The sequence below is a fragment of the Liolophura sinensis genome, chromosome 9 (assembly GCF_032854445.1).
Source record: "Liolophura sinensis isolate JHLJ2023 chromosome 9, CUHK_Ljap_v2, whole genome shotgun sequence".
Lineage (NCBI taxonomy): Eukaryota > Metazoa > Mollusca > Polyplacophora > Chitonida > Chitonidae > Liolophura > Liolophura sinensis.
The window spans coordinates 3786542-3813736 of NC_088303.1; the positions used below are offsets into that span (position 1 = coordinate 3786542).

General features: G+C 41.7%; 2 protein-coding genes across 2 annotated transcripts; one reads left to right on the forward strand and one right to left on the reverse strand.

The window, feature by feature from the left end:
• Window positions 1–14233: 14233 nt before the first annotated feature.
• On the forward strand, window positions 14234–17688 carry LOC135475525 (cytochrome P450 2U1-like). Its single transcript, XM_064755450.1, has 4 exons — window positions 14234–14874; window positions 15588–15764; window positions 16273–16704; window positions 17205–17688. The coding sequence occupies exons 1-4, from the start codon at window positions 14532–14534 to the stop codon at window positions 17399–17401; spliced, it is 1149 nt and encodes a 382-aa protein (XP_064611520.1). The 5' UTR covers window positions 14234–14531; the 3' UTR covers window positions 17402–17688.
• Window positions 17689–20631: 2943 nt separating this feature from the next.
• On the reverse strand, window positions 20632–23829 carry LOC135475019 (uncharacterized). Its single transcript, XM_064754750.1, has 2 exons — window positions 22558–23829; window positions 20632–22293 (listed from the first exon to the last, which is right to left on the reverse strand). Exons 1-2 carry the CDS (start codon window positions 23827–23829, stop codon window positions 20632–20634), a joined length of 2934 nt encoding a protein of 977 aa, XP_064610820.1.
• Window positions 23830–27195: the final 3366 nt, after the last annotated feature.

A 27195-nucleotide genomic window follows, 5' to 3' on the forward strand; every position in this document is an offset into this window, starting at 1 on the left:
TACACGTATACGTATGTCATTAATTTATTTGTTTAATAGGCGAGAGTTTTTCATTTATACGGAAAGTTACATGTAAATCATATTGGTAATTAGCTCACACTACCACAGATTGCATTTCAACCTGTAATCTGATTTACTGGCAAAGTCAGTTAATCCGCAGAAACTCAGACGCTTTGTTCTAAACATGGATTAAAACTTCACACTGATCGCGATATTTTCCTTGATTGCGAGGAACCCCGACCTTGTCCCCTTACATCCTCTGTTGATTCGTGCTTCCCACAGCATGTGAGACGGCAGCCGTTCAGGAGGATGGTCGAATGTTCTACTCCTTGCGAACTGGACAAATGAAGAGATGCCGGAAGGACTTTGTGTACGAGGTGGCAATGGGGACGGGGTGCGGGGAGTGTGGCATCATCAAGTACGGTTACGCCATGGCAGAACGTGAGTTACTTACAGTACTTATCTTTGCTGGACCGGCCCAAAGCGATGCCAAAGCTGTGAAGTTTGTTTGTCATTCTTGCTTATGCAATGACATTATCTTGGCAAAATGGTCACGTTTCATTCAAAGAGGGAATCTATCCCAAATTTATATTTTGAATGTTGTTTAAAAAAGCAATGCTATATGCTTCGGTGTGGTTCTTGTAAACTGATAGATGGCCGTTGATGGTTGGTCAGTTAACTCAGATCCTGACTTGTTTATCTCTGGGTTCCGACATAATTTGCCACTCTTGGGTACGGTTACGGTAATAACCGTTTTGGTACCTTTTACATAAGCTCAGCGACGATTGGCCAATTGTGTCCACATCCTGAGATAAATAAATCGGTATCTGAGTCAAGTGACCCGAGAACCAACGTAGACCTACTATCCATTTTCAAACGCCACAGCACAGCAAGTAGCATTTTCACTGGTCAATTATCTCGGACCTCGACACATATTTCTCCTATGAAGACCAATATTTTGAGTGTGTGTGGAGAAGAGGCGGGTGGGGGTTGTTGACAATCCTTCCTTCCCTCAGGAAAAAAGGGAAACTGTAGATAAATTAAGTGGGGGTCCGGAATACTTGAGGTTTTTAGAAGCAAGGGCTAAAAAGTTTTCCCCATTTTCCTCCACAGCTAACAATATATTTATTTCTCTAAAATATTAAGGGGAAGCGTGTAACAGACATGGCGTGCTTTGTGGCGTGTCCTATCGGTGCGTACAGACACTCACCATTTACAATAATAATAATAAACATGGATTGTCTGTTATGCCATTTCAGCTTGTCAAGCTGATGTGGAGATGACGTTTGAGAATGGGAAAGTTGCCGACGTTCGCGAATCCACCTGGATACGATCACATGACGTCAGTGTCTTGTCAGGCGTTGAAGGCTCGACGGATGGTTCGGTGGCGGTCTTCAACGGTGTGTCGTCGTACATAGAGGTTCCTTTCTTTGAGTTTGCGGAGATTGGGGCCCGGATAGAGATCACCTTGCGGTACCGAGAAGACTCCGATGTGAACACCCCAGGGTCAGACCTGGGACTCGTGTCTAACAGCGGACAAGAGGACATTGTACCCACTCTGGCCATTGTCCATTCAATGACTCAAAATGCGCTAGCGGCTGCCCTCAATACCACCGGAGGGATATTCAAACAGTTTAACGTCCCATACTCTGAAGACATGGTGAGTGAACATCACTGAACGACCAGCTATTTTCCTAGCAACGATATGGCTAAGAACAAATTCGCAGTATTTTTTTTAATTATTTGTTTATTTATTTTATTGCATGGTGTTTTACCTCGTACTCAGGAATATTTCACTTATACGACCTCGGTCAGCATTAAGGTGGGAGGAAAGAAAGCATGAGCTGGACCTGATCTTATAGCAACCGCTTTGGTGAGAGGCTCCTGTGTCACTGTGTTGAGGTAGTACGCTAACCATTCGGGCACGGAGGCCCCTATATACGCAGGAGGTGCGATGCCATGTAATGAATCGCCGCCTTGTGTTCAGGCCACGCGTTAACTGTAAGACTCATGTCTATAAAATACACGATATGAAAAATCCGACCGGTCCACCGATCGGGGCTGCGACAATCCCCAAAGTGTCGATGTCGCTTTGCGATTAGGAACCTCGTTATGTGAATGGACTATAATACATATATGAGATGTGAAAAATTTGAGCGTCCGACTAACTGAAAGACCGACTGAAAGACGGAACGGCAGACCTGCTTATTGGCCAAACTTAAGTAATTACATATAGGTTTACTGCAAACAATAATTCTCATTCTATATCAGTGAAAGATGCGGAGGGGGGGATGAATTGAGGAAAGGAGCGTTTAATCTCGCTAGTTCATTCGCATAAATCGTTGTCCCAAGCGGCTGCAGCCGATAGGCCTTAATGAGATTGCAGGCTCGAATCTAGCTCTTTCCAGCTCGATGTGAGGTTTGACTTTAAACTGATCCCACTGCTGTAGCCAATGCAAGATATAGTCATGATCAATCATGATCAACCCAAAATTAATAAATAAATAGACGAATAAACAAATAAATAAATAAATGAAAAAGAAATCCATCTGATATCTTGTCATTTTCTGCTCCATCCCAGAAGTACAGCTGGAAGACGGTGACGTTTGATTACAATGCCTTGGCCTCGGAGGAACGAGCCAGACTTATTCTGGAAAACCCGAGGCGCGTTGACAGCGACTCTGTGATGGGTGAGTATGCTCCCATGACAGCGATTCTGTGATGGGTGAGTAAGCTCTCATGACACAGACTCTGTGATGGGTGAGAAAGCTCCCATGACACCGACTCTCTGATGGATAAGTAAGCTCTCATGGCACCGACTCCGTGATGGGCAAGTAAGCTCCCATGACACCGACTCTGTGATGGGTGAGTAAGCTCTCATGACACCGACTCTGTGATGGGTGAGTAAGCTCTCATGACACCGACTCTGTGATGGATGAGTAAGCTGTCATGACACCGACTCTGTGATGGGTGAGTAAGCTCCCATGACACCGACTTTGTGATGGGTGAGTAAGCTCTCATGACACCGACTCTGTGATGGGTGAGAAAGCTCCCATGACACCGACTCTGTGATGGGTGAGTAAGCTCTCATGACACCGACTCTGTGATGGGTGAGTAAGCTCCCATGACACCAATTCTGTGATGGGTGAGTAAGCTCTCATGACACCGACTCTGTGATGGATGAGTAAGCTCTCATGACACCAACTCTGTGATGGGTAAGTAAGCTCCCATGACACCGACTCTGTGATGGATGAGTAAGCTGTCATGACACCGACTCTGTGATGGGTGAGTAAGCTCCCATGACACCGACTCTGTGATGGGTGAGTAAGCTCTCATGACACCGACTCTGTGATGGGTGAGAAAGCTCCCATGACACCGACTCTGTGATGGGTGAGAAAGCTCCCATGACACCGACTCTGTGATGGGTGAGTAAGCTCTCATGACACCGACTCTGTGATGGGTGAGTAAGCTCCCATGACACCAATTCTGTGATGGGTGAGTAAGCTCTCATGACACCGACTCTGTGATGGATGAGTAAGCTGTCATGACACCAACTCTGTGATGGGTAAGTAAGCTCCCATGACACCGACTCTGTGATGGGTGAGTAAGCTCTCATGACACCGACTCTGTGATGGGTGAGAAAGCTCCCATGACACCGACTCTGTGATGGGTGAGAAAGCTCCCATGACACCGACTCTGTGATGGGTGAGTAAGCTCTCATGACACCGACTCTGTGATGGGTGAGTAAGCTCCCATGACACCAATTCTGTGATGGGTGAGTAAGCTCTCATGACACCGACTCTGTGATGGATGAGTAAGCTCTCATGACACCGACTCTGTGATGGATGAGTAAGCTGTCATGACACCAACTCTGTGATGGGTAAGTAAGCTCCCATGACACCGACTCTGTGATGGGTGAGTAAGCTCCCATGACACCGACTCTGTGATGGGTGAGTAAGCTCTCATGACACCGACTCTGTGATGGGTGAGTAAGCTCTCATGACACCGACTCTGTGATGGGTGAGTAAGCTCTCATGACACCGACTCTGTGATGGGCGAGTAAGCTCCCATGACAGCGATTCTGCTTAGATCTACACTAAATGTAAAACAGTATGTATATTAAACTTAGTCTAGATTTTCTGTAGCATGGAGCAAGTCCACGTATGTAAGACCTTTCTGCAAAGTGAAATGTGAATTTTGTATTCTTCTATATTTGTTAACGCAGTGTGAATAGTACACATAACAGTAGCAAAATTAAACAAGTGAAACTTTTGGTTACTGTATTGGTTCACAGTGCTAAGAGTTGCCATGTACTGAATTACCATTTGACGTGGCGTGCATGTAAGTATAAAGAATGCCATTATTTGTCACTTTAAGATGATGTAAGGTACCTACACTGTTTAAGCCCTGGTCATTTTTTGTTCTCGCGGTTTCTTCAGGCAACATCCGGGCATTGAGGACTCCTTTGGTAATAGGGAAAGGCGTCTTCGCCGATTTCTTTAAGGGACAGATTGACTACGTGAGTCACACCATATCGATAAACTTTATTTAATTCTTTTACTATGAGGGTGCTGAGGGTCATTACTTTTTAAGCAGTTACATGAACAGTTAGAATAAAGCCCTAATTGTAGTAAATTGAGTAGTAAAAAGTAGTAAAAAGAGGATAAATTTCACTAATTACTTTTTACCGTTTTCTGTGTCGCTGCTCTAGTTTTACTAGCTATGCTATACAGGGTGTCCCATAAGTCGTGCGCCATCCAGGTTGAGGTTCAATGTTTGAACTACAGAGCGATGTGTTGCCCCATCTCTTCCAAACATAAAAATCAATGCAACTCTTTCTTGTACTGTTAGTGTGTTAGCCATAATTAACTCTGAAAGAGAGAAAAAAAATTTAAATCAGTTTTAAATCTGAAACACAGAAAAAAAAATGAAAATTAGGATGGTGCACGACGTCTGGGACACCCTGTAGTTTGGCATTTGAGGCTATATCCTCCAGTGAACAAAGATTTTGCTCTGTAGTCAGTCGTTACTTATAAAGGTTTTCCAATCAAATCAGTCACAAAGTAGTTCATTATTGTGAAAAAAATAAATAAGGCTTTCAGTAGACTATACTGTTTCCAGCCCATTGCTCTAGAGAGGCTAATTCTGCCTATACTGTTAGCTATACGTTATATGTTAGAGTGGAAGTGATCCATCTTTATTGTTAGCTACACGTTAGAGTGGTAGTGATCCATCTTTATTGTTAGCTATACGTTATATGTTAGAGTGGCAGTGACCCATCTTTATTGTTAGCAACACGTTAGAGTGGTAGTGATACATCTTTATTGTTAGCTATACGTTATATGTTAGAGTGGCAGTGATCCATCTTTATTGTTAGCTACACGTTAGAGTGGTAGTGATCCATCTTTATTGTTAGCTATACGTTAGAGTGGTAGTGATCCATCTTTATTGTTAGCTATCCGTTAGAGTGGTAGTGATCCATCTTTATTGTTAGCTATACGTTAGAGTGGCAGTGATCCATCTTTATTGTTAGCTACACGTTAGAGTGGCAGTGATCCATCTTTATTGTTAGCTACACGTTAGAGTGGTAGTGATCCATCTTTATTGTTAGCTATCCGTTAGAGTGGTAGTGATCCATCTTTATTGTTAGCTATACGTTAGAGTGGCAGTGATCCATCTTTATTGTTAGCTGTACGTTAAAGTGGTAGTGATCCATCTTTATTGTTAGCTACACGTTAGAGTGGTAGTGATCCATCTTTATTGTTAGCTATCCGTTAGAGTGGTAGTGATCCATCTTTATTGTTAGCTATACGTTAGAGTGGAAGTGATCCATCTTTATTGTTAGCTATCCGTTAGAGTGGCAGTGATCCATCTTTATTGTTAGCTATACGTTAGAGTGGAAGTGATCCATCTTTATTGTTAGCTATACGTTAGAGTGGCAGTGATCCATCTTTATTGTTAGCTACACGTTAGAATGGCAGTGATCCATCTTTATTGTTAGCTACACGTTAGAGTGGCAGTGATCCATCTTTATTGTTAGCTATACGTTAGAGTGGTAGTGATCCATCTTTATTGTTAGCTACACGTTAGAGTGGCAGTGATCCATCTTTATTGTTAGCTATCCGTTAGAGTGGTAGTGATCCATCTTTATTGTTAGCTATACGTTAGAGTGGCAGTGATCCATCTTTATTGTTAGCTACACGTTAGAGTGGCAGTGATTCATCTTTATTGTTAGCTATACGTTAGAGTGGCAGTGATCCATCTTTATTGTTAGCTACACGTTAGAGTGGCAGTGATCCATCTTTATTGTTAGCTACACGTTAGAGTGGCAGTGATTCATCTTTATTGTTAGCTATACGTTAGAGTGGCAGTGATCCATCTTTATTGTTAGATACACGTTAGAGTGGCAGTGATCCATCTTTATTGTTAGCTATACGTTATATGTTAGAGTGGCAGTGATCCATCTTTTTTGTTAGCTATACGTTATATGTTAGAGTGGCAGTGATCCATCTTTATTGTTAGCTATACGTTAGAGTGGAAGTAATCCATCTTTATTGTTAGCTACACGTTATATGTTAGAGTGGTAGTGATCCATCTTTATTGTTAGCTACACGTTAGAGTGGCAGTGATCCATCTTTATTGTTAGCTACACGTTAGAGTGGCAGTGATCCATCTTTATTGTTAGCTACACGTTAGAGTGGCAGTGATTCATCTTTATTGTTAGCTATCCGTTAGAGTGGTAGTGATCCATCTTTATTGTTAGCTACACGTTAGAGTGGTAGTGATCCATCTTTATTGTTAGCAATACGTTAGAATGGCAGTGATCCATCTTTATTGTTAGCTACACGTTAGAGTGGCAGTGATCCATCTTTATTGTTAGCTATCCGTTAGAGTGGTAGTGATCCATCTTTATTGTTAGCTACACGTTAGAGTGGTAGTGATCCATCTTTATTGTTAGCAATACGTTAGAATGGCAGTGATCCATCTTTATTGTTAGCTATCCGTTAGAGTGGTAGTGATCCATCTTTATTGTTAGCTACACGTTAGAATGGCAGTGATCCATCTTTATTGTTAGCTACACGTTAGAATGGCAGTGATCCATCTTTATTGTTAGCTATCCGTTAGAGTGGTAGTGATCCATCTTTATTGTTAGCTACACGTTAGAATGGCAGTGATCCATCTTTATTGTTAGCTACACGTTAGAATGGCAGTGATCCATCTTTATTGTTAGCTACACGTTAGAGTCGCAGTGATCAATCTTTACTGTTAGCAATAAGTTAGAAGGGCAGTGATCCATCTTTATTGTTAGCTATTCGTTACATCTTAGAGTGGCAGTGATCCATCTTTATTGTTGCAATCATTTTCATATTTTCAGATTCGGATTGCGAGATGTTCCCCGGTCTCGAACTCGAGGATTAACTGATTATTCTGTTTTCTGTTAGTGTATTTGCTGGTGTACCTTCTCCAGAGCATACGTTGATCTGGACTTGTAAACCAATCTTGAACATATGTCCTGATCAGTCCCGGCGGCACCGCATGTAATTCTTCTGCTAGCTTTTTTGGGGACAAGATGAAAGGCTGCCATTGTATCTTCTTCTCATGTCCATTCGAAGCTAACTACCCCAGGTGCTAATTCTTCATTTATCAGATTTTCATCTTTTGTCTTCTATCCCAATTCTAAGATAAGACGACATAATGCTACAGAATTGTTCAGAGAATTTTTAATGACTTTGAAGTTTCATAATTCATACATATTATAACGAAATTAAACCATTTGTGACTTTATATCACTGTTATCATAGAACAGTATCCCTACTCTCTTCATCATTTATAACTTTGTGCTCATATAAGTGGTGTATATTCAGTTGTAGGCCTGGGCCCACTTTTAATCAATATGGCAAATCAATTGTTCGAAACTTTTGTCGTAAATGACGTCGCCGTATGCTATAATAACTTATAGAGATGTTTTTTTTTTTTGCGAGACAGGTTACGAGATATTTGACTTACTAAGTTTTGTAAAACTGACTCCTGTCTCTGGACTATATTCCTTGTAAACTGAAATTTTTGGGTAAAGCGTTAATCATTAATGAAGTAAATAAATCAGTATTTCTAGAATGTTAACTTGTTTGTTTATTTATTTATTTGACTCATGTTTTACGTCCTATTCAAATGTTTATCTGTCAGGTTTCTAGCTGTATAGCTTATAAAATGTATGTATCTCTTGCATGGCCATATGTCAGATTGTCTGAGAGAGGCGCTTGGCGAGGCGGAAAGCGGAACGTTGCCGAGTAGTTTGAAGCGCGTTTCAATGCCTATTCCAACCCGGTCTTGAGTGGCCGTTTGCACAATCTAACGTTCATTGAAGACCACTTGTTTTGCACTAATATAGTGTATATATCCTTTCATCATATATGAGAAAGTTGTCAGTAACCTGCCAAATGTCGGTGGTCGGTGGTTTACACCGAGGAATCCAGCTATATCCACTCATAAAACTGACACAATGCACCACAGTATAAGTGAACCATTCTGGGTCAGAGAGTTAAGCAACAATCAAAATAAATAAATAAATATTGTCAATAAAGGCTAACCCCAATGCATATCCCCCCAGTCGATAAGGGCTAACACCAACGCAAATCAACTCCCCTCTCAATAAGGGCTAACGCCAACGCAAATCAATACTACCCTTAATAAGGACTAACGCCAATGCAAATCAACACCCCCTCAATTGGCACTAACGCCAATGAAAATCAACACTTGCCTGAATAAGGGCTTTAACGCCAATGCAAGTCAACACTCCCCTCAATAAGGACTAACACAAGCGCATATTAACACATCCCTCTATCAGGACTGACGCCAATGCAAGTCAACACCCCCTTTAATAAGGACTAACGCCAGCGCAAATCAACCTCCCCCCCCCCTCGAATAAGGGATAACGACAGTGCAAATCAACGCCTCCCTCAATAGGGACTAACGCCAATGCAAATCAACACGCCCTTTAATAAGGGCTAACGCCAATGCAAATCAACACTTGCCTCAATAAAGGCTAACGCCAATGCAAATCAACACTCCCCTCAATGAGGATTAACGCAAGCGCACATTAACACCTCCCTCAATAAGGACTAACGCCAGCGCAAATCAACACCCCCCTCAATAAGGGATAACGCCAATGCAAATCAACGCCTCCCTCAATAGGGACTAACTCCAATGCAAATCAACACCCCCTTTAATAAGGGCTAACGCCAATGCAAATCAACACTCCCGTCAGTAAGGACTAACGCAAGCGTACATTAACACCTGCCTCAATAAGGACTAACGCTCATGCTAGCTTCCTCTCCGGCCGTACGTGGGAAGGTCTGTCAGCTACCTGCGGATGGTTGTGGGTTTCCCCCGGGCTCTGCCCGGTTTCCTCCCACCGTAATGCTGGTCGCCGTCGTATAAGTGAAATTTTCTTGAGTATTGCGTAAAACACCAGTCAAATAAATAAATAAAGACTAACGCCAATGCAAATCAACACTCCCCTCAATAAGGACTAACGCCAATGCAAATCAACACCCCCTCAATTAGGACTATCGCCAATGCAAATCAACAACTCCCTCAATAACGGCTAACGCCAACGGAAATCAACATTCTCCTCAGTAAAGAATGACGCCAACGCAAATCAACACCTCCTTAATAAGGACTAAAGACAATGCAGATCAACACCCCGCCCAATAAGGGCTAACGCCAATGCAAATCAACACCCCCCTCAATAAGGACTAACGGAAGCGCACAAAAACACCTCCATCAATAAGGACTGACGCCAATGTAAATCAAAACTCCGTCAATCAGGACTAACGACAATACAAGTCAACACACCCCTCAATAAGGACTAACGTAAATGCAAATTAACACCCCACCCAATTGGGGCTAACGCCAACGCAAATCAACACTCCCCTCAATAAGGACTAATGGAAGCGCACATAAACACGTCCATCAATAAGGACTGACGCCAATGTAAATCAACACTCCCCTCAATAAGGACTTATGGAAGCGCACATAAACACCTCCATCAATACGGACTGACGCCAATGTAAATCAACACTCCCCTCAATAAGGACTTATGGAAGCGCACATAAACACCTCCATCAATACGGACTGACGCCAATGTAAATCAACACTCCCCTCAATAAGGACTAATGGAAGCGCACATAAACACGTCCATCAATAAGGACTGACGCCAATGTAAATCAACACTCCCCTCAATAAGGACTAATGGAAGCGCACATAAACACCTCCATCAATAAGGACTGACGCCAATGTAAATCAACACTCCCCTCAATAAGGACTTATGGAAGCGCACATAAACACCTCCATCAATACGGACTGACGCCAATGTAAATCAACACTCCCCTCAATAAGGACTAATGGAAGCGCACATAAACACGTCCATCAATAAGGACTGACGCCAATGTAAATCAACACTCCCCTCAATAACGGCTAACGTCAATGCATCATCAGAGAAACAAGGAGATGTATTTACGTTTGAAGTTTCCGGGATTATTGTAACCACTTGGTTGTCATACAGAAATGACTAGTGTTGACAAGGGAACACTGTAACCACTTGGTTGTCATACAAAAATGACTAGTGTTGACAATGGAGCACTGTAACCACTCTGCTGTCATACAGCAATGACTAGTGTTGACAAGGGAGCATTGTATCCACTCTGCTGTCATACAGCAATGACTAGTGTTGACAATGGAGCATTGTAACTACTTTGCTATCATACAGAAACGATTACTGGGGACAAGGAAGCATTGTAACCACTCGATCACCAAACAGCAGTGAAAAGGGAACAGGCAAAAGTTAAAAGCGTTTTCGTAAGGCTATACCTTTTAGGTTGTTTAAAAAAAACATCAGCCCTTTTTTGGAATTTCAAAATTGCGGCGACTTCTTCCACAAATGGTAAAACATTGTAACTTAAAATTGGGCTTACATTACTTTTAAAGATTTTCAAATTTTGTAACAAATTTGGGAAAAGCATTGTTTATAACTGCTCTGACAAATGTACAATACGTCACAATGTTAACACACTGAAGAGACAGACTTAAAGGTTAAGTCCACATAGTGGACGGACGTAAATGGAGATAATGTATGTACTAGTAGTAGATGAACGTAAAGTGGGTTAACATATGTACAGGTAGCGGGAGGACGTAAAGGGAGGGGGGGAGCTTAATGTATGTACTGGTAGTGGATGGACTTAAAGAGAGTTAGTGTATGTGCAGGTAGTGGATGGACGTAAAGGGAGATAATATACGCAAAGCTAGTGGGAGGACGTAATGGGGGTTAATGTATGTACAGGTAGTGGATGGAGGTAAAGTGAGTTAATATATGTACAGGTAGGGGATGGAGGTAAAGGGCGTTAATGTATGTGCAGGTAGTGGATGGGCGGAAAAAGAATTAATGTGTGTGAGGTAGTGGAAGGACGTAAAGGAGGTTAATGTATGTACAGGTAGTGGATGGAGGTAAAGTGGGTTAATATATGTACACGTAGTGGGATGACATAAAGGAGTTAATGTACAGGTTATGGGAGGATGTAAAGGGGGTTTATGTATGTACAGGTAGTGGATGGAGGTAAAGTGGGTTAATATATGTACACGTAGTGGGATGACGTAAAGGAGTTAATGTACAGGTTATGGGAGGATGTAAAGGGGGTTTATGTATGTACAGGTAGTGGATGGAGGTAAAGTGGGTTAATGTAAAGTGGGTTCATATTTAGATATATGAAATTTTATTAGATGTTTTATGCGGCATTCGCGAGTTCTCTCTTGATACGAAGGTGTGATAAGTGTACGGGATGTTGGTGAGAGATGACAACTCCTTCTTGCCTATGTGAAAGTGGAACAAATTTATAGGCCTAGTGACAGTGTTGTTTATTGTATAGTAATTTGTTTTACATTCAAGTTACATTTGATAAATGCATAGACGCTATCGATCCAGCCAGTGCGCATTGCAATAACGTTTATAGTTTTGCAATGTAAACCATTTAGCGCGGGTGAGCGGCGTTGGTCTGTGGTTTAAGTTCACATGAGCATATCGACCCTGTAACTCGGTCAGACTAACACGTAAACTGGGGTAATAGTTCATCACACTGATTATACCGCAATCAGACGAAATTCTAGCCACACGGCCGGGAGGTTGAGGTGGGGGGGGGGGAGTAGGGGCGTGAGTTGAGTTGTCATCTTGTGAACAGAATATCACTAACCTATATACACTTAATTAAACCTATGTTGTAATACATGTACTTAAATATGTCCCTAAACTGCGTTGGATTTTAACCTAGATTGTGATCAGATAGACTACTAGTCTAAGGTTTTCATTTAGTAGACCTACATGCCTAAGATTGTTTTTTAACTAGTAGGCCTACAAATCTAAGTTTTTTTTTAAATAGTCGAGCGACATGGTCAACTGCAATCTTTCATCGCGCAGAAGAACTCAATCATTTATTTTGATTTTTATTCAAAAATATAGTGTCTAGAGTCTTTTTTTTTTTAATTTTCAGAGAATCCCCAACCACAGGCTATTGTGTGGAAAAGAAGGCCATCTGAACACCGTTCATTTCTCACAGGATTTTAGGAGATGTGGAGTTCAGGTTCATTTCAAACCTGAGAAATTGAAGCTGTCTTGGCTTGATAGAGAGGACAACCTAGTGATGCATTTACATTATTTTAGATTCTAAAATTTCATATATTTTACAAAAATATTTAGATTTCTATCTCATGTTATTTTCACATAATGAATCTGCACAGTATATAAATTGATGAAAAACCTTTTTCTATATCACTTCACATGCTAGGGAGTAATAAATTGTTGTTTTCAGTGCTCCATAATCCTTGTTTTGCTGTCTACTTTATCATCTGAAGGAGTTCCTGTAGATATGTTATCGAGCTGAAATATCTAGTATTTAAGGACTTGGCTGTGTTATTACTTCATTGTACTCAGGTATATGATATCAAACTATGTTGATTGAATGATTTCGAATGACAGACTGCCTTGCTTGTGCAAGAAAACATTTCTTTTTGAATGATGAAGACATATAGTACAAATAATGGTATGTACAAACAATGGTCTACAACTAAAAGCATGAACGAGTGAATATAAATATATGGACAGTAATTGAAAAATGTGCGAACTTCATGTACAATTCACATACATTACACACACGTGCCACGTACGTAACACATACATAACACGTATGTATGTTACAAGCGATTCTCATCAAACATACGTGACACATTTGTAACATAACCTGCATCTGATGATAGGTTAGAAATTCATGTGACACGTGAACTCACACGCACATATTTCATGTGGCACATATGTGAACTCATACGTGTATATTTCATGTGACACGTATGTGAACTCACACGTGTGTATTTCATGTGGCACATGTAATTCACATGCTTGCAATTTTTGCCTGTGTATACCACACAGATTTGTTGGGCTAAGGTTCATACAGTTCCGAAGCCCACACATTTATTTATTTATTTATTTATTTAACTTTCTACCTTCATTTCGCACTCAAAGCTGTATCACTCTTACGATTTTGCATGGGTACATGGGCAGAGGGAATCGGACAGAGCCCGGATGTACCCACCTCACCTCGCCAGGTAAATACCGGAACTTTCCTAACTTTCTGATTTAAAACTTCAGCTGACATATAAAACAAACGCCCTGTTGAGAATAAGCCACAAAAGAAATTAATGATGTTGCTGTGGCAACGTGATACAAAACCATACATCGCGCAGTCTCTGTAATTGTCGCGCAATATCAGAATTAGTAAAAAGCGCATGGAAATGGACACCTGAACTAGAGCATTTACACACACCCACAGGTCTACTTTATTTAGATGCGAGAATGATATGTATTAGCGGTAGGCAATGAACTATATATGAGTTATATATATTAAATAAATGAATAGCCTTCAATAATCAGCTTGGCCTAGTTTTGCTGTAGAAGAAGCGTTGGGTGTAATATAGGGTCACGATATAGGTCAGTGCTTTATAGAGCCGAGTTGAAACCAGCGGAGCGAGCCGTCAGGTCACGTCGCTTCACAAAACTACATTACTTTATTCTGATTCTATACCGGTATAAGCAGGCTACATGTGGACACAAGCCACCCCGTTTGTCAAGCAGGCTGGGTTAAGACTACATGGTCATATCATAGTGCGATATTAAGGAACTGACGGAAATAGCATTCAGGGTTGTACCCAGTAATGTCTTGGTGTAACACAAGTGCCGCTCTGGGAGACGTGACCAGATAACGTGTTGTGTTTGTGAAGGAATTACAGATCGAGAGCGGAACAGCCCAAGGTCATTCTGGGTTACGATACAAGACTAATGTCACAGGCCCACATTTACGTCAGTTAAAAAGTTCAGCTTCAGAAGAGCGTCAACGTCCGGATGACAGCTGGGTATAGCGTACAACAGCTGGACTTTAAGGGATTTGTGCATCGAGTATTAAACTGAAAGCCATAAAAAGATTCAACAGGAAATGGTAGCGGAACTGGTCACTGACAACCCATGGACTTTGACATTTTTACTCATAGCATTATTGTGTTTCTGGTCATCGATCCCGCGCAGGCCCAGTAATGTACCTCCAGGTCCACCGCCACTTCCGGTTATCGGCAATCTGATTCACTTCTTGTCAGATCCTCGCGAGAAATGGCGAGGGTTACATAAACGATACGGAGATATATACAGTCTTTATATGGGCCATTCCTTAACCGTGGTGCTTCACACACGTGACGTCATCAAAGAAGCCTTCGTTGATCATGCTGACGAAACGTCGGATCGCCCGGATGTTTTCGTTCTGAGAAAGCTAGGACAAAATAAAGGTAAGACTAGTACTACATATCAGATTTCCAACGTACTTTTATTTACATCTTTTGTCAAAACAAGAAAAACAAGCTTGTTAAAGCCTGTTTTTGCTCATTTGGACAGGCAATACATATATAATCTGTTACTGTGTGGTTAAACGTAGTCTTAACTTCGATTTCTGGGATATCTATAAGGTAGTAAGTTATTCTTTTAAACATTAGTAAGAAAAGTTACAGCATTATTGATTGATATTAAAAGTGGCCATGCTTCACCTTTTATTGTGACCAACGACAAACCACGCTACAAACTTCTCCTTGGCTTAATTAACTCTTGATATTTTTATCTGAAGTGGCAAAAACTGTATTTTGCTCTGTTACATCTATAGGTTTAGCCAGTGCATCGGGTTTGGGGTGGAAGGAACATAGACTATTTACTCTAAAGACTCTGAAAGAGTTCGGCTTCGATAAATCTAGTCTGGAAAACAACATACTTGAGGAAATTTCAGAGCTTCTCGAACACATCGATGACGTTGCTGGACAAGCCTTTGATATGGCTCAAATGTTGCACACTGCAGTATCCAACGTGATATGTTCGGTTGTGTTTGGGACAAGGTTTGAGCATGATAATCCAGACTTTGTTAATTGTTTGGAGAAAATTAACGCCAATGGCAGATTGATCAACGCAACTGGAGTGCTTAATATCTTTCCCAGTTTGATTTTCTTTCCCAAAGACCCAACCAAGATTCATCAAGTCCTTTCCAACCAAAACGAAATCTACGCTTTTATTCGAAGTCAAATCTCGCAACATAAAAGGACACTGGATCGTGAAAAACCTCGTGATTTCATAGATGCGTACCTTATAAACTTCAAAGAAAAACAGAAGAGGAATCCAGATACCGCCTTTTCAGGTAGGAATATTGGTTTGTGGCTTTTAGAGAATAAATATTTGCAATATTTTGGGACTATTTATGTCTTTTTAAGGTACCGTTTTAACATACTCAGTTTATTTATTTATTTACTTATTTGATTGATGTTTTACGCCGTACTCATGCATATTTCGCTTATTCAACTGCGGCCAGCATTATGGTAACAGGCAACCGGACAGAGCGCGGGGAAAATCCACGACAATCCGCGGGAAGCCTCTCCGGCATTAAGCTGGACTTCATCTAAAAGAGACTGCATTTATGCGGGGCTCCTGTGCAACTGTGTTGCGCTAGCACGCTAATTACTTTCGCCCACCATACTCAATTTGGATTGAGTTTTCATAAACAGACTTTAAGATTTAGACAAGGGAAACATTAATTCATTATCGCCCAAACATACAGCTGAATCAACATGCAGTAGATTCTTGGTTTGAATCGTACTAGGATTTTAATAATCCATAATGTTTCTTTGAACTTTTCATTCAACCCATAGAAGAGCAGCTGACTCGTGTAGTTTCGGATCTGTTTGTGGCCGGATCGGAGACGACGGCATCTACTTTGCTGTGGCTGGTCTTGTACATGGTAACGTACCCGGATGTTCAGGACAAAGTTCACAAGGAACTTGATGATGTTGTCAAAATGGAAACGCAGCCATTATTGCACCATAGACGAATGCTGCCATTTCTTCAAGCTGTCATCTGTGAAACGCAGCGCTACGGGGACATTTTGCCTATTGGTGCCCCTCATGCCGCCAGTAAAGCATTCGAACTTCAGGGTTATCACATCCCGCAGGGAGCAATCCTTTTACCGTTCCTCCACGGAGTTCATTTTCATCCTTCATGGGGTGACCCTGACGTTTTCAGACCTTCCCGATTTTTAGACGGTGAGCTTCATGATCGGGAAATGTTGTTGCCGTTTTCTATAGGTGAGTCACATATTACCAACTGGTCCACGAATCATACGTGACATTTAATACAGCGTACGTGTTTTCACGAAATTGATAATGAAATGAAGATGATCAGTTTTAATTTGTAACCCACAAACTCTGAAATCAGTTATACCGAAGTACAGCCTAGACATTCCTTCCGGGCATGAACTGCGAAGCAGGTTGTTTGTCAGGTAATGTGTCCCTTTCGGCTGTCTGTAAATGTACAGAATCTATACTGAATACGTCAAGAGTTTGTCTGTATTCTCAGTAACTGAAACCTACTAAATAATTTTACGGTTACATGGTTCATTGCTGATTTTTTCCCCTCTATTGCACCTAATGAATTCGATTGAGGTAAAATATATATAGAATTATTGATTACAATTAGTGACCACGAATACATTTTCAATGGCTTAACGGTAAAACTGCTACGGGTTTGAAACTCAAACTCTCCGAGCCTAATTTCAGGATTCTTGCTTTGTTTTTGACAACGTCAGGGCGACGGTCTTGTATCGGAGAGCATTTGGCCAAGACGGAACTGTTTTTGTTCGCAGCCGCCATTTTGAAGCGTTACAGATTTACCCTACCTGCCGGGGATTCCCCACCTAGCCTGACGGCTCCAATAGGCCACACTGTGTCCCCGCTAGCCTTCCGAGTTTGTGCACACAGAAGGATATCAGAGGTTGTGAGCTAACATACTATCCACTTGGGACACCTGATGCTCTTGTGTCTACACTCGTGGGCCACATTTTGCTGTAGGCCAAATTTGGTCACCACAACTATTTATTTCAATCCGTAGTCCAAAATAAGTGGCCTGAGGTTCAAAAGGCAGTTCATAAGGCAGTTCAAATTGGTGTTGTCTAACGTTTATTGTGGTAAGGTATCTAAAATGACTTCGTGCCTAATGACTTAAAACTGACTTCTGAATGTAGTCAAATGCTGCCTCTTCTCTCAGGCGAGCATGTCTCTACCATTATTTTTACCCCGGGGCCTCCGTGGCTCAGTCGGTTAGCGCGCTAGAGCAGCGTAATGACCCAGAAGTCTCTCACCAATGCGGTCGCTGTGAGTTCAAGTCCAGCTCATGCTGGCTTCCTCTCCGGTCGTACGTGGGAAGGTCTGTCAGCAACCTGGGGATGGTCGTGGGTTTCTCTTGGGCTCTGCCCGGTTTCCTCCCACCATAATGCTGGCCGCCGTCGTATAAGTGAAATATTCTTGAGTACGGCGTAAAACACCAATCAAATAAATAAATCAAATAAATTATTTTTACCCCTGTATTAGCTTAAAACGTCTTCCATATACCAGTAGAGATGTTTTGTTAAGTGATGTGTGGGAAAACGCCTCGTATGATTTTTGACACAAAACCTCCATTTCTGATGACGGGTCGTGTGATGATCTCCGTATTGGTGTTTAAATCGGCCTGTTTGGAATCCCGGTGTAGACGCACTGAAACAAGTAAAGCTTTTGTCATAAAATCTAATCGAGATTTGTGGGAGGGCGGTTACCTCCCTTCACAAGCCTTTGCTACGCTAGACCTGCCTGTGAAGAGGAAATGTCAACTTTGTATCCACGAAATTAAATTTATGGAAAAAATGACTAGTATAATTTTATAAATGGCCAACTAAAGTGGATATATAATACTCAGTGTGATATACATGTACATGAATGAAGTGTAGCTGTCGGAAAGTGGCATGGAAATTGAAAATGGAACAAAAATTAGGCGACATGAAACATGAGAAAAAACCGTAATCAGCCTTTTTGTGAGCAAAGTGTAGACCACACAGTCACATGTATATATCGGGAAGCGAAACAGAGAGGTTTTTTTTTTCCAGAAAACAGACAATTGGTTGTACAGGATGTGTGATACTGTCTTTAAGCTACTGTGTACGGGTAATACATGGTATGCATTTTTTGGCAAATATGCATATCCACATAATTTTGTATACCGCCAGTACACATATCGTTGATGTTTGTGATATTGGTGATGTGCAAATTTGCACACAGTCGTTTTTTAAAGCGTAGTTCAGGTTTCTGATGTCAAGTCCCAATACGCCGACTGTACGTATATGTCTGTTACAGCCTTTCAGTTTTGGACCCAGTTGTATTGAGGAAACAAAACATGGGTTGTACATGACTTTACATTGAAATGTGAAATTTTAAGCATGAAAATATATCTACGTTCTTGTTGTCTTCTCTTCTTTACTCGTATGGTGTTTTAACCGGTTTTCAGCATTAGTAAGTTTTGCTTGAAAACTACTGTGATCACTTATTTTATCATTGTTTTTATATAAAATTCACGAATCTGAATATTTTTGTAAATTGATAGATTTTAAAAGTTTGAAATCGTGTTACACTGTAATATATCAAATCGAATTTGAAGAACATGAGTGTAATATAATAATGATCACTAATGATTGCGGGCCCAACCTAATGCCGAGTTATACCAAAGATTTTAAACACGGTTGCTGCCTCCCTTGGCGCTCAGCGCTGAGAGGTTAGAGCAAGGAAACAGGACTTGTTCACATGGTATCAGTATAATGTGACTGGGTAGGGTGTCATACCTGGTGTCTTCGGCGTGATACATCAGTGACGGGAGCACTTGCGGAACACTGCCACAAGAACACAAGTTTATGTGCACGCACTTATTGACTCCTCGACGTCATAGGAATCTTAAACGTAAAACCTCAAACACACATACCAAATCTGGTTGCAATTTTTTTCATTCATATCATAGCGTAAACGAGGACATAGTTTTCTTTTTTCTTCAACCTTTATTGACAATTGTTTGTTTGTAAATCTAATATGTTGTTATCTATCCTTATCTGTTGGTGATACCCACACAGCAATGTAGAGTGCAAAATGCAGAGACCCTGGCTCTGTTGTGGAGGGAGTACGGAGGGAAATAAAGAATTGTCTTTGCTCATGTCACCATGTATGGAGATCTCTACCTTCTCTGCGTGGACTTATATAACTCCCATTCAATATTCACTGACGATTAATTCCTTGTTAACATTTTCTTAGCTAAGGCGTTTACCTTTTCTGTGAATAATATTTCTTAAGACTGATTCAACTCTGTACTTTATCTTTCTTTTAATACATTTGTAAGGCCGTTGCCAAAAATTTTCTCATATATGACTAAGGTCTGCATGCATGGTGTGTGCATAGATGGAGGAAACTAACTGTAGTCTTTTATAAGATTTGTTCACATGCAACGAGAGCTGGATTCGAGCCCGCGACCTCATTGGCAGGGCCCATTGTAGGACTAGAATTGCTCCCTCAGTACACGAATTTTGATGTTGAAGCAAACCAAGCAAACTAACCTCCTTTAGCACACAATGACTAAACTAGGGACCTTTCACTAATGCGGTCTCTGTGAGTTCCAGTCCAGCTCACGGTGGGTTTATCTCCAGCCGTTCGTGGGAATGTCTTCAAGCAACATGTGGTTGGTCGTAGACTTTCTTTAGAATCATTCCCGTTTCCTCCACCATAATAAACATCTTGAGTACGGTGTAAAACACCAATCAAATAAATCCAACAAATCCCACCATAATAATAAGCTGACCGCAATCGCTTAATTGAAATACTTTTGAATGAACCACCAATGAAATAGGCTTAAGTAAATAAATAAAAAAATAAATGGAAGACGTCATTGAATTGCAACGTCTGAATTGATCATAAATATGTATATAATGCTAATACAGTTTTTATTTGGGTATACTGCTACATGTTATATTTATGTTATTCGACTGTGCGAGAAACGTCCGTTTTAGCAGCGACTGTATATAGAGAAGGGCGAACTCTGGTCCCTCGTCAAATGACCATACGTAAACATGCGTCCATTTAGCAACCGTCAGAGGTTATAGCAAGTATAGGATAGTTGGGGGTGGTGGCTATGCTCATGCACCTGTACGTTTGACAATAACTGGGTTATATTGGACTCATCGGCGATGTCGGCATTCCGGATGTAGCCGACAGTGAGAGGTTTGTCGTGTCTTTGGCTTCCTCGTCAGTGTGATTTCCCTTGCTTGATATCCTCACTCTGGATACATTCCCGCGATGTCTCCACAGTTCTAGTGTGCGCTTTCTGCAGACCTGGCTGACGAAGATCAGCACACCTATACCGCCATTAAGGACGGTGAAGACATACCACAAGTAAGGTTCATCGACAACGTTGGCTACGAAACCCACAATCCACGTGAAGCCCAGTATAAGCGACATCTTAATAAAGACAGAATTGTGGGTAGAGTTGGAACGGTGGGCATTCATGTCGAAATCAGACATGCGTCGAATGACGTGAACGGCGCGCGCGAAAAAATAAGTATTGGTAAAAAGAACAATGGAAACTGGAGTAACAAAGGCGAGGCCTATGTCGATGGGTCGTGACAAGAAGCAGGCAACTTCACCGTAACCAATGTCTCTGGATTCGGACAGTAACGCACGGGCCATGAGGTACGACCCCACAACAAGAGCTGGAACCCCAAATGCATACATTACGTATAAGTAAAACTTTTTGTTGGTATACACAATAGCTTTCTTTAGAGGGTTAGTAAATACGGTGTACATATGGTAGGCCGCTACGTTTTTCCACCCAAAGACCACAAGCCAGGCATAATGTGCGGCTATCCCGAAGATTCTACACGGCCAGAATAGAGGACGAACGTAGCCGATGACAAAATAGATTAGCTGCGACACAAATAATGAGGCCACCAGTGTTACACTTATCCTCCCTGGTACGGAGGCCTGAGTGTTCGTGACTAGTGAAACGGTAAACGTGATTGACAGACACAGCAAGGAAACAGCCATGCTGAAGAAAGTGAGCACTCTCTCTGTATAATCCTCAGACGGCCCGCGGACTGGCTCTGGCTGAGGATGGTACCGGTAAGTCCCCGAATAATTGACGCACACACGCACATTACCGTTAACCCTGCTGTAGTCCGCCGTACCGAGCGTGACTTGCAAACCGTGCACGCTAATCTCTCCCGTGCTGGTGTTGGTTGTGTATTCTGATGTGTCAAGCTCAATTTGCTTGCAGCGAGTGAGTTTGTTCAAGGCAATCAAAGACTGACGTCTGTACGTTGAAGCCAAATGCTTGGCAATTGGACTTAGCGGGGGAGATGTAAAGTTGTACCCAGAACACGTGAGGTTGTGAGGGTAGACGAAATCAGATGCGAGCACATTCGGCGTCCAAGTGCTACCGTCAGCGTGCCTCCAGTGCAGGTTTAACAGCTGCAGAAGGCGAGTCTCTATTTCACGCTGAGTCATAATGCCTTCTGCAAACAGTGCCACAAGCTCCACCAGCATATAATGAACATACAGCTGGCCACTTTCCTGATCACCTACTTCATAACAGGTCTTCATTTTAAACTCCATTGACGATGTTTTCAGCAAAAACTTGTTCAACTCGATGAGTACTCTTAGCAAGTGTGCCCCGAAAAGCGAATCAAGGTCATTCAACATGTGTGGAATTTTTTCTGGCCACACGACGTAGTTGACCTTGTAGCGAAGACTGTCTGTTGTGTTGTATATGTCCACACAAGAATGGTCCAGGAGAAGCCGACCTCTGGAGCAGAACAGCTGTCGGCAAACACGCTGTATCAAAAGAAATTAAGAATTTATAAACTGATCAAAGTATTTAACTCTTCAAAATGTTTATTGCTATTTCTTTTCTTACACATGTCACGCTTTTTTTAAATATTTACTGCTAAAATGTTTACTTTACCACGCTTTACCAGTTTCGCTTAATTTAGAGTAATAATAATAACAAATTCACCTAGCGTGGTCATTTGCTGTCTTTAGTTTTACCAGTGAAGCAAATCTTTATCATCGTCATGATACTAAAAGCGGATAACCTACTTTTGTTTCGTCAAAAACCTCATTTTGTTCACATTCCATCATCCTGCTGGAATTCAGCACTTGCTTTTCTCCTGTGGGACGCAAATTGAAAATAAACGAAAACGCCAGGGTTCCCGCCCCCAGCTCGCGAGGATCGGTTGGCTTCTGTGGACACCTAAAACGGGGTTCCTCGTTAAAGATGTCCAAGGCCGAGTTAACTTTGAAGCCATTGCAGAAAGCACAAAATATATTCCTGTACCATGTTCTTTCGATGAAGATTTCACTTTTGTACATGCTACACGCCTTCACAATGTCTTCGGAGTAGTCATCCCAAGAACCCGTCTCATTGCAAGATCTTACAGTCCTCAGAGAACCATTGCATGGAGTGACAGATGCGTCTACTGGAGGTACAGATGTCAATGCACAACTGTAGTCATTGACAATTAGATTTAGGAGAGCTTCAATGGATTGTACATTCGACATGTCCTTATAACGAGTACAGGTAACTCCCGGTTTCCACTCCAGGACATTCTGGTTATCCTTGTGACATTCAGCACAATAAATATTCATGTAGTTTGCCTGCGTGACTCGGCTATACACGGGAAAGTAACGCCCAATGTTTTCGGCACGAAAACTCATGCTTTCGCAGAGTTTCCTCACAGAATCATTCCGATATGACCGAGGACAGGTATCAACAAAAAAGTACCAATCCTCCTTAATGACGTCTCGGTTAGGTTTGGGCGTGGCGGTCCGACAGGAACGATATTCTTGCAGCGATTTCCGAAGGGGTGGTTTATTTAGTTGCGATATAGCCATGTCTAAACAACAGTCTCTGTGACTGGTACAACTATCACACGAGCAACGGTAGCACCAGTACGGCGAGCAATCAAAAGGATGGACTGTAATGTCACGGGAACCACACACCGATTCGTCTCTTGGACAGAACATTGTTTCAAAGAATTCCAACTTTTCGCGGAATGTCATGGTAAGTGGAATGTTAATGGAAACATTTGAGAATGAATTGTTCTCATCGCCTTTCATATCTGACCTGATTTTTCTGGATGACTGTTTCACAGTGAATTGGTTATGCTCCCCAAACTCACTGCTTCTCGTTTCATTGTCATCTGTTACCTTTGACACAACTGTACGGGCAGAAGGGCACGGGCATGTCCCAGGTTCTCCGTCGCTCAGATTGTTTTCTCTCTTATTCTGCGCACTCTCAGGAGGCCCAACGAGGTCGCGGGCACCATCACCCTTTGTGGCTAAGTCTCCCAAAGTTGGCAAAAAGGGCATACAAATAAGACCCCACGTAAGCCACCAAACAGAACCAAATCTGTTAATACTTCCTCGCCGCATTGTGAGCTGGAATTGTCTGCTCGCTAGCTCTAGTGAGCAAGGCTTTAATACATATCCACTCATTGTTGACAATAACATATATCTGTATATCATGTGTCAATGCACAGGGTCAGATCGTCTCAAGATCATGCCCATTCTCTCAGGTAATGTACACTATAAGTCCAGATTCCGTCATTTGATTTGAAACTTGCTTTGGGTAGATATTGCTAAAATATGATACGCTTATGGAAAGTCAGATAAAGGAGCTTTCTGGACATTTTGAAACTTTATGAATTGCCATCGTATCAACTCGCAGAAGCTCATTACCTTAAGACGTCTGAGGCATCTACATAGTTATTGTATTTCAGCCTTTCTTATGTTTCTTGTTCTCTATCCATTTGTCTGCCTGTACCAAAGGCTATTCCAAACAACCACAATTCACTGTATCATTTTATTGCATTGTCTGATTCTATTAACCTGTCAGACAGATAAGAGAGAGCTTTGGTTTGGTGACTTTTTGCAATATATGAACGTTAACTACGACGTTCACGAAATCTCAGGGTCATGTCCGACATTCGTTTACTGTACCACTCGTAGACCATGAAGGGTCGCTCAGAACTGATAATTACCGATTTCCAAAACAGTATAAAACACCAGTTTCCAAAGCAATATGCATAGAAAAGAAATAAATAAATTGTAAATAATTAAAGCTTGTAACACGCAAGAGAGGAGCAGACATCAGTTCTTCATTATGCAGGGAACACGAAAGACTCACTAATATAATAAGCGTGTTTCCAGTATCGAGAAACTTGCCAAGAGATACTTCAGGAAAGGCCACTCTAAAATGTTCTTTGTTTACATTCCTTCTGGCGCCTTCGTTACATACATTCCTCTTACAAGGCGACAGTCGAGATTATGGACAAAGGGCTAAACCAGCAAGCATTAGCTGTTTTACAAAGCGGTCCTGACTTGTTCTTGCATTAACGTCCATGACAACACATACGGATGTCACACCTGTGACCAACGCTTTGGTGGCCTAATGGTAAGAGTGAGTGAGTAAGTGCTTAGGGTTTAACGTCGTACTTAACAATTTTTCGTTCATGTGACGACGAAGGAATCCTTAAAATGTATGCAATGTGCCTCCTTGTTGCAGGACGGATTTCCACCACTGTTTTATCTAGTGCTGCTTCACTGAGACACCTTACCGAAGGCAAGTAAGCCGCAGCGCCCGAGCCATTATACTGATACCGGGCCAACCAATCGTATCCCCTTCATGCTGAGCGCAGTCACACCTTAGACCTTAAAACTTCCTCTTTTAAGGTGTTAGATGTGACTGGACCCAGGATTGACCCTGGATCTACCGCTCCCTAAGAGGATGCTCTACCAACTGTGTTAGCCGAGCCGGTCTTTTATGGTTAGAGCGTCTGTTTCAAATTGGGAGAACCGTGATCAAACCTGGCTAGGGTCAGACCAAAAACTTCGCCTCGCTTGGCGCTCAGCATTGAGAGGTTAGATAAAGAACACAGGAGTTGTTGGTCCGGTGTCAGTATAATGTGACTTATTTATTTATTTATTTGATCGGTGTTTTACGCCGTACTCAAGAGTATTTCACTTATATGAAGGGGGCCAGCATTATGGTGGGAGGAAACCGGGCGGAGCCCGGAGGAAACTCACGACCATCCCCAGGTTGCTGAGAGATCTTCCCACTTACAACCGGAGAGGAAGCCAGCATGAGCTAGACTTGAACACACAGCGACCGCATTGGTGAGAGGCTCCTGTGCCATTATGCTGCGATAATGGGACTTGATGGGGTGTCATGTCAGGTGTCTTCGGTATGATGCTTCAGTGGCGGGGGCACTTTGGCGGCATGGACTCGCCCCAACACAAGAGGCTCACAAGCATTCATTTAAGGCCAGCTTGAGGTAAAAGGCAACAAACCTAGGGCTCTTTCGTGTGGGCCCAGTGAACTGAATAACGATATGGTTTTATTTTTATGCGGTCTATACACTTAATAGTGCTCCCTGCGACAGTATACTCTGTATTTCATCTATTTGACACCGTTCCTAGTAATGCTCCAGGTAAATAATTATTTTAAAAAGTGTTTTTAAGGTTATTGTACAAGAGCTGTGTTCTATGTGTTATTTCGAATTTTGACTGATTCGAACGTCTGCTCTCGAGCATACATTGTTAAGGATTGGGAATCAGAACTGAAGCAGTGTATAGACCGTTCTCGGACGAGTTTTCCATTTGTAGTTGTTCATCGTTATCAGGTGTTATGGTTACAAACCTTGAAATGCTGGTTTGTATTTTTGTACTGTTGTTCGATTATTTGACGGCTGTGACTGGTGTTTTGATGGCTGTGATTGGTGTTTTGACGGCTGTGATTGGTGTTTTGAAGACTCTGATCGATGTTTGGATGGTTGTGATTGGTGTTTCCATTGCTGTGATCGGTGTTTTGACGGCTGTGATTGGTGTTTTGAAGATTGTGATCGATGTTTTGATGGTTGTGATTGGTGTTTCGATGGCTGTGATCGGTGCTTTCACGATATACGTGAGAATATTTTATCCGTTGTTACTTAACCAGCGAGAGTAATACATTGGCTGGTTTAGTTTAGCTCTTTAAGTTCAAAACGATATGATCCAAAGAATATACCACAATTACATTTGGTGCAAGCCATTTGTATGTAGGTTTGTTTCATGTGAAATCTTACACCACTGAGAAGCCTGCAATCTGATGTTAGTTTAGACATATTCATGTCAGTGTGCCATACATAATATAACGAGCAGATCGAATTCAACATTAGGGTAATTTCTTCAAGGCAAATAGCCTGCGATGGATGAATAGATAACCTTTCAAAGTAAATCTTATAGTCAGATATCCGATTTGATAAAATGGAAAATTGAATACCCTGAGATAACATGGAAACTTTTAAAAATCTTGGAAATTCTTAAAATGATTATTTCATTATGTTTTCTCTTTGATCAGTTTTTCGTTTTTCTTAAGTCCTAATACCGACCTCAATGACAACATATAGCGACAGCACTGAAAACATTGTTCATTGAAATCAGATCTTATAAACTGAGATTCGATTCTTGAACCATTTCAAAGATAGCATTTGTTGTATACAATGATTCTACCAAGTTTCTCTTGGAACCAAGGTAGCAAATATGTTAAGTTTTGTAGAGGAAATATGGAGAATAGAGACAAAACAATACTCTGAGTTAGTATCTGTGGAGGGCAGCTGCTTTGTGGTTTGTGTCTTTCTCTCTCGGTACGAAATGTTCCCCTGGTGGACAATTAACAAACGTAAACAACAGACGCCA

What these genes read in the sequence shown, in the direction of transcription:
- LOC135475525 (XM_064755450.1), top strand. Translation starts at nt 14,532, where the DNA reads ATGGTAGCGGAACTGGTCACTGACAACCCATGGACTTTGACATTTTTA. An exon ending in AAAGCTAGGACAAAATAAAG is followed by an intron (nt 14,875 to 15,587) that starts GTAAGACTAGTA and finishes TCTTTCCCAAAG; the next exon opens with ACCCAACCAAGATTCATCAA. An exon ending in GTTGTTGCCGTTTTCTATAG is followed by an intron (nt 16,705 to 17,204) that starts GTGAGTCACATA and finishes TGACAACGTCAG; the next exon opens with GGCGACGGTCTTGTATCGGA.
- LOC135475019 (XM_064754750.1), bottom strand. Translation starts at nt 23,829, where the DNA reads ATGCCCTTTTTGCCAACTTTGGGAGACTTAGCCACAAAGGGTGATGGT. An exon ending in AGGTTTTTGACGAAACAAAA is followed by an intron (nt 22,294 to 22,557) that starts GTAGGTTATCCG and finishes CTTTTGATACAG; the next exon opens with CGTGTTTGCCGACAGCTGTT.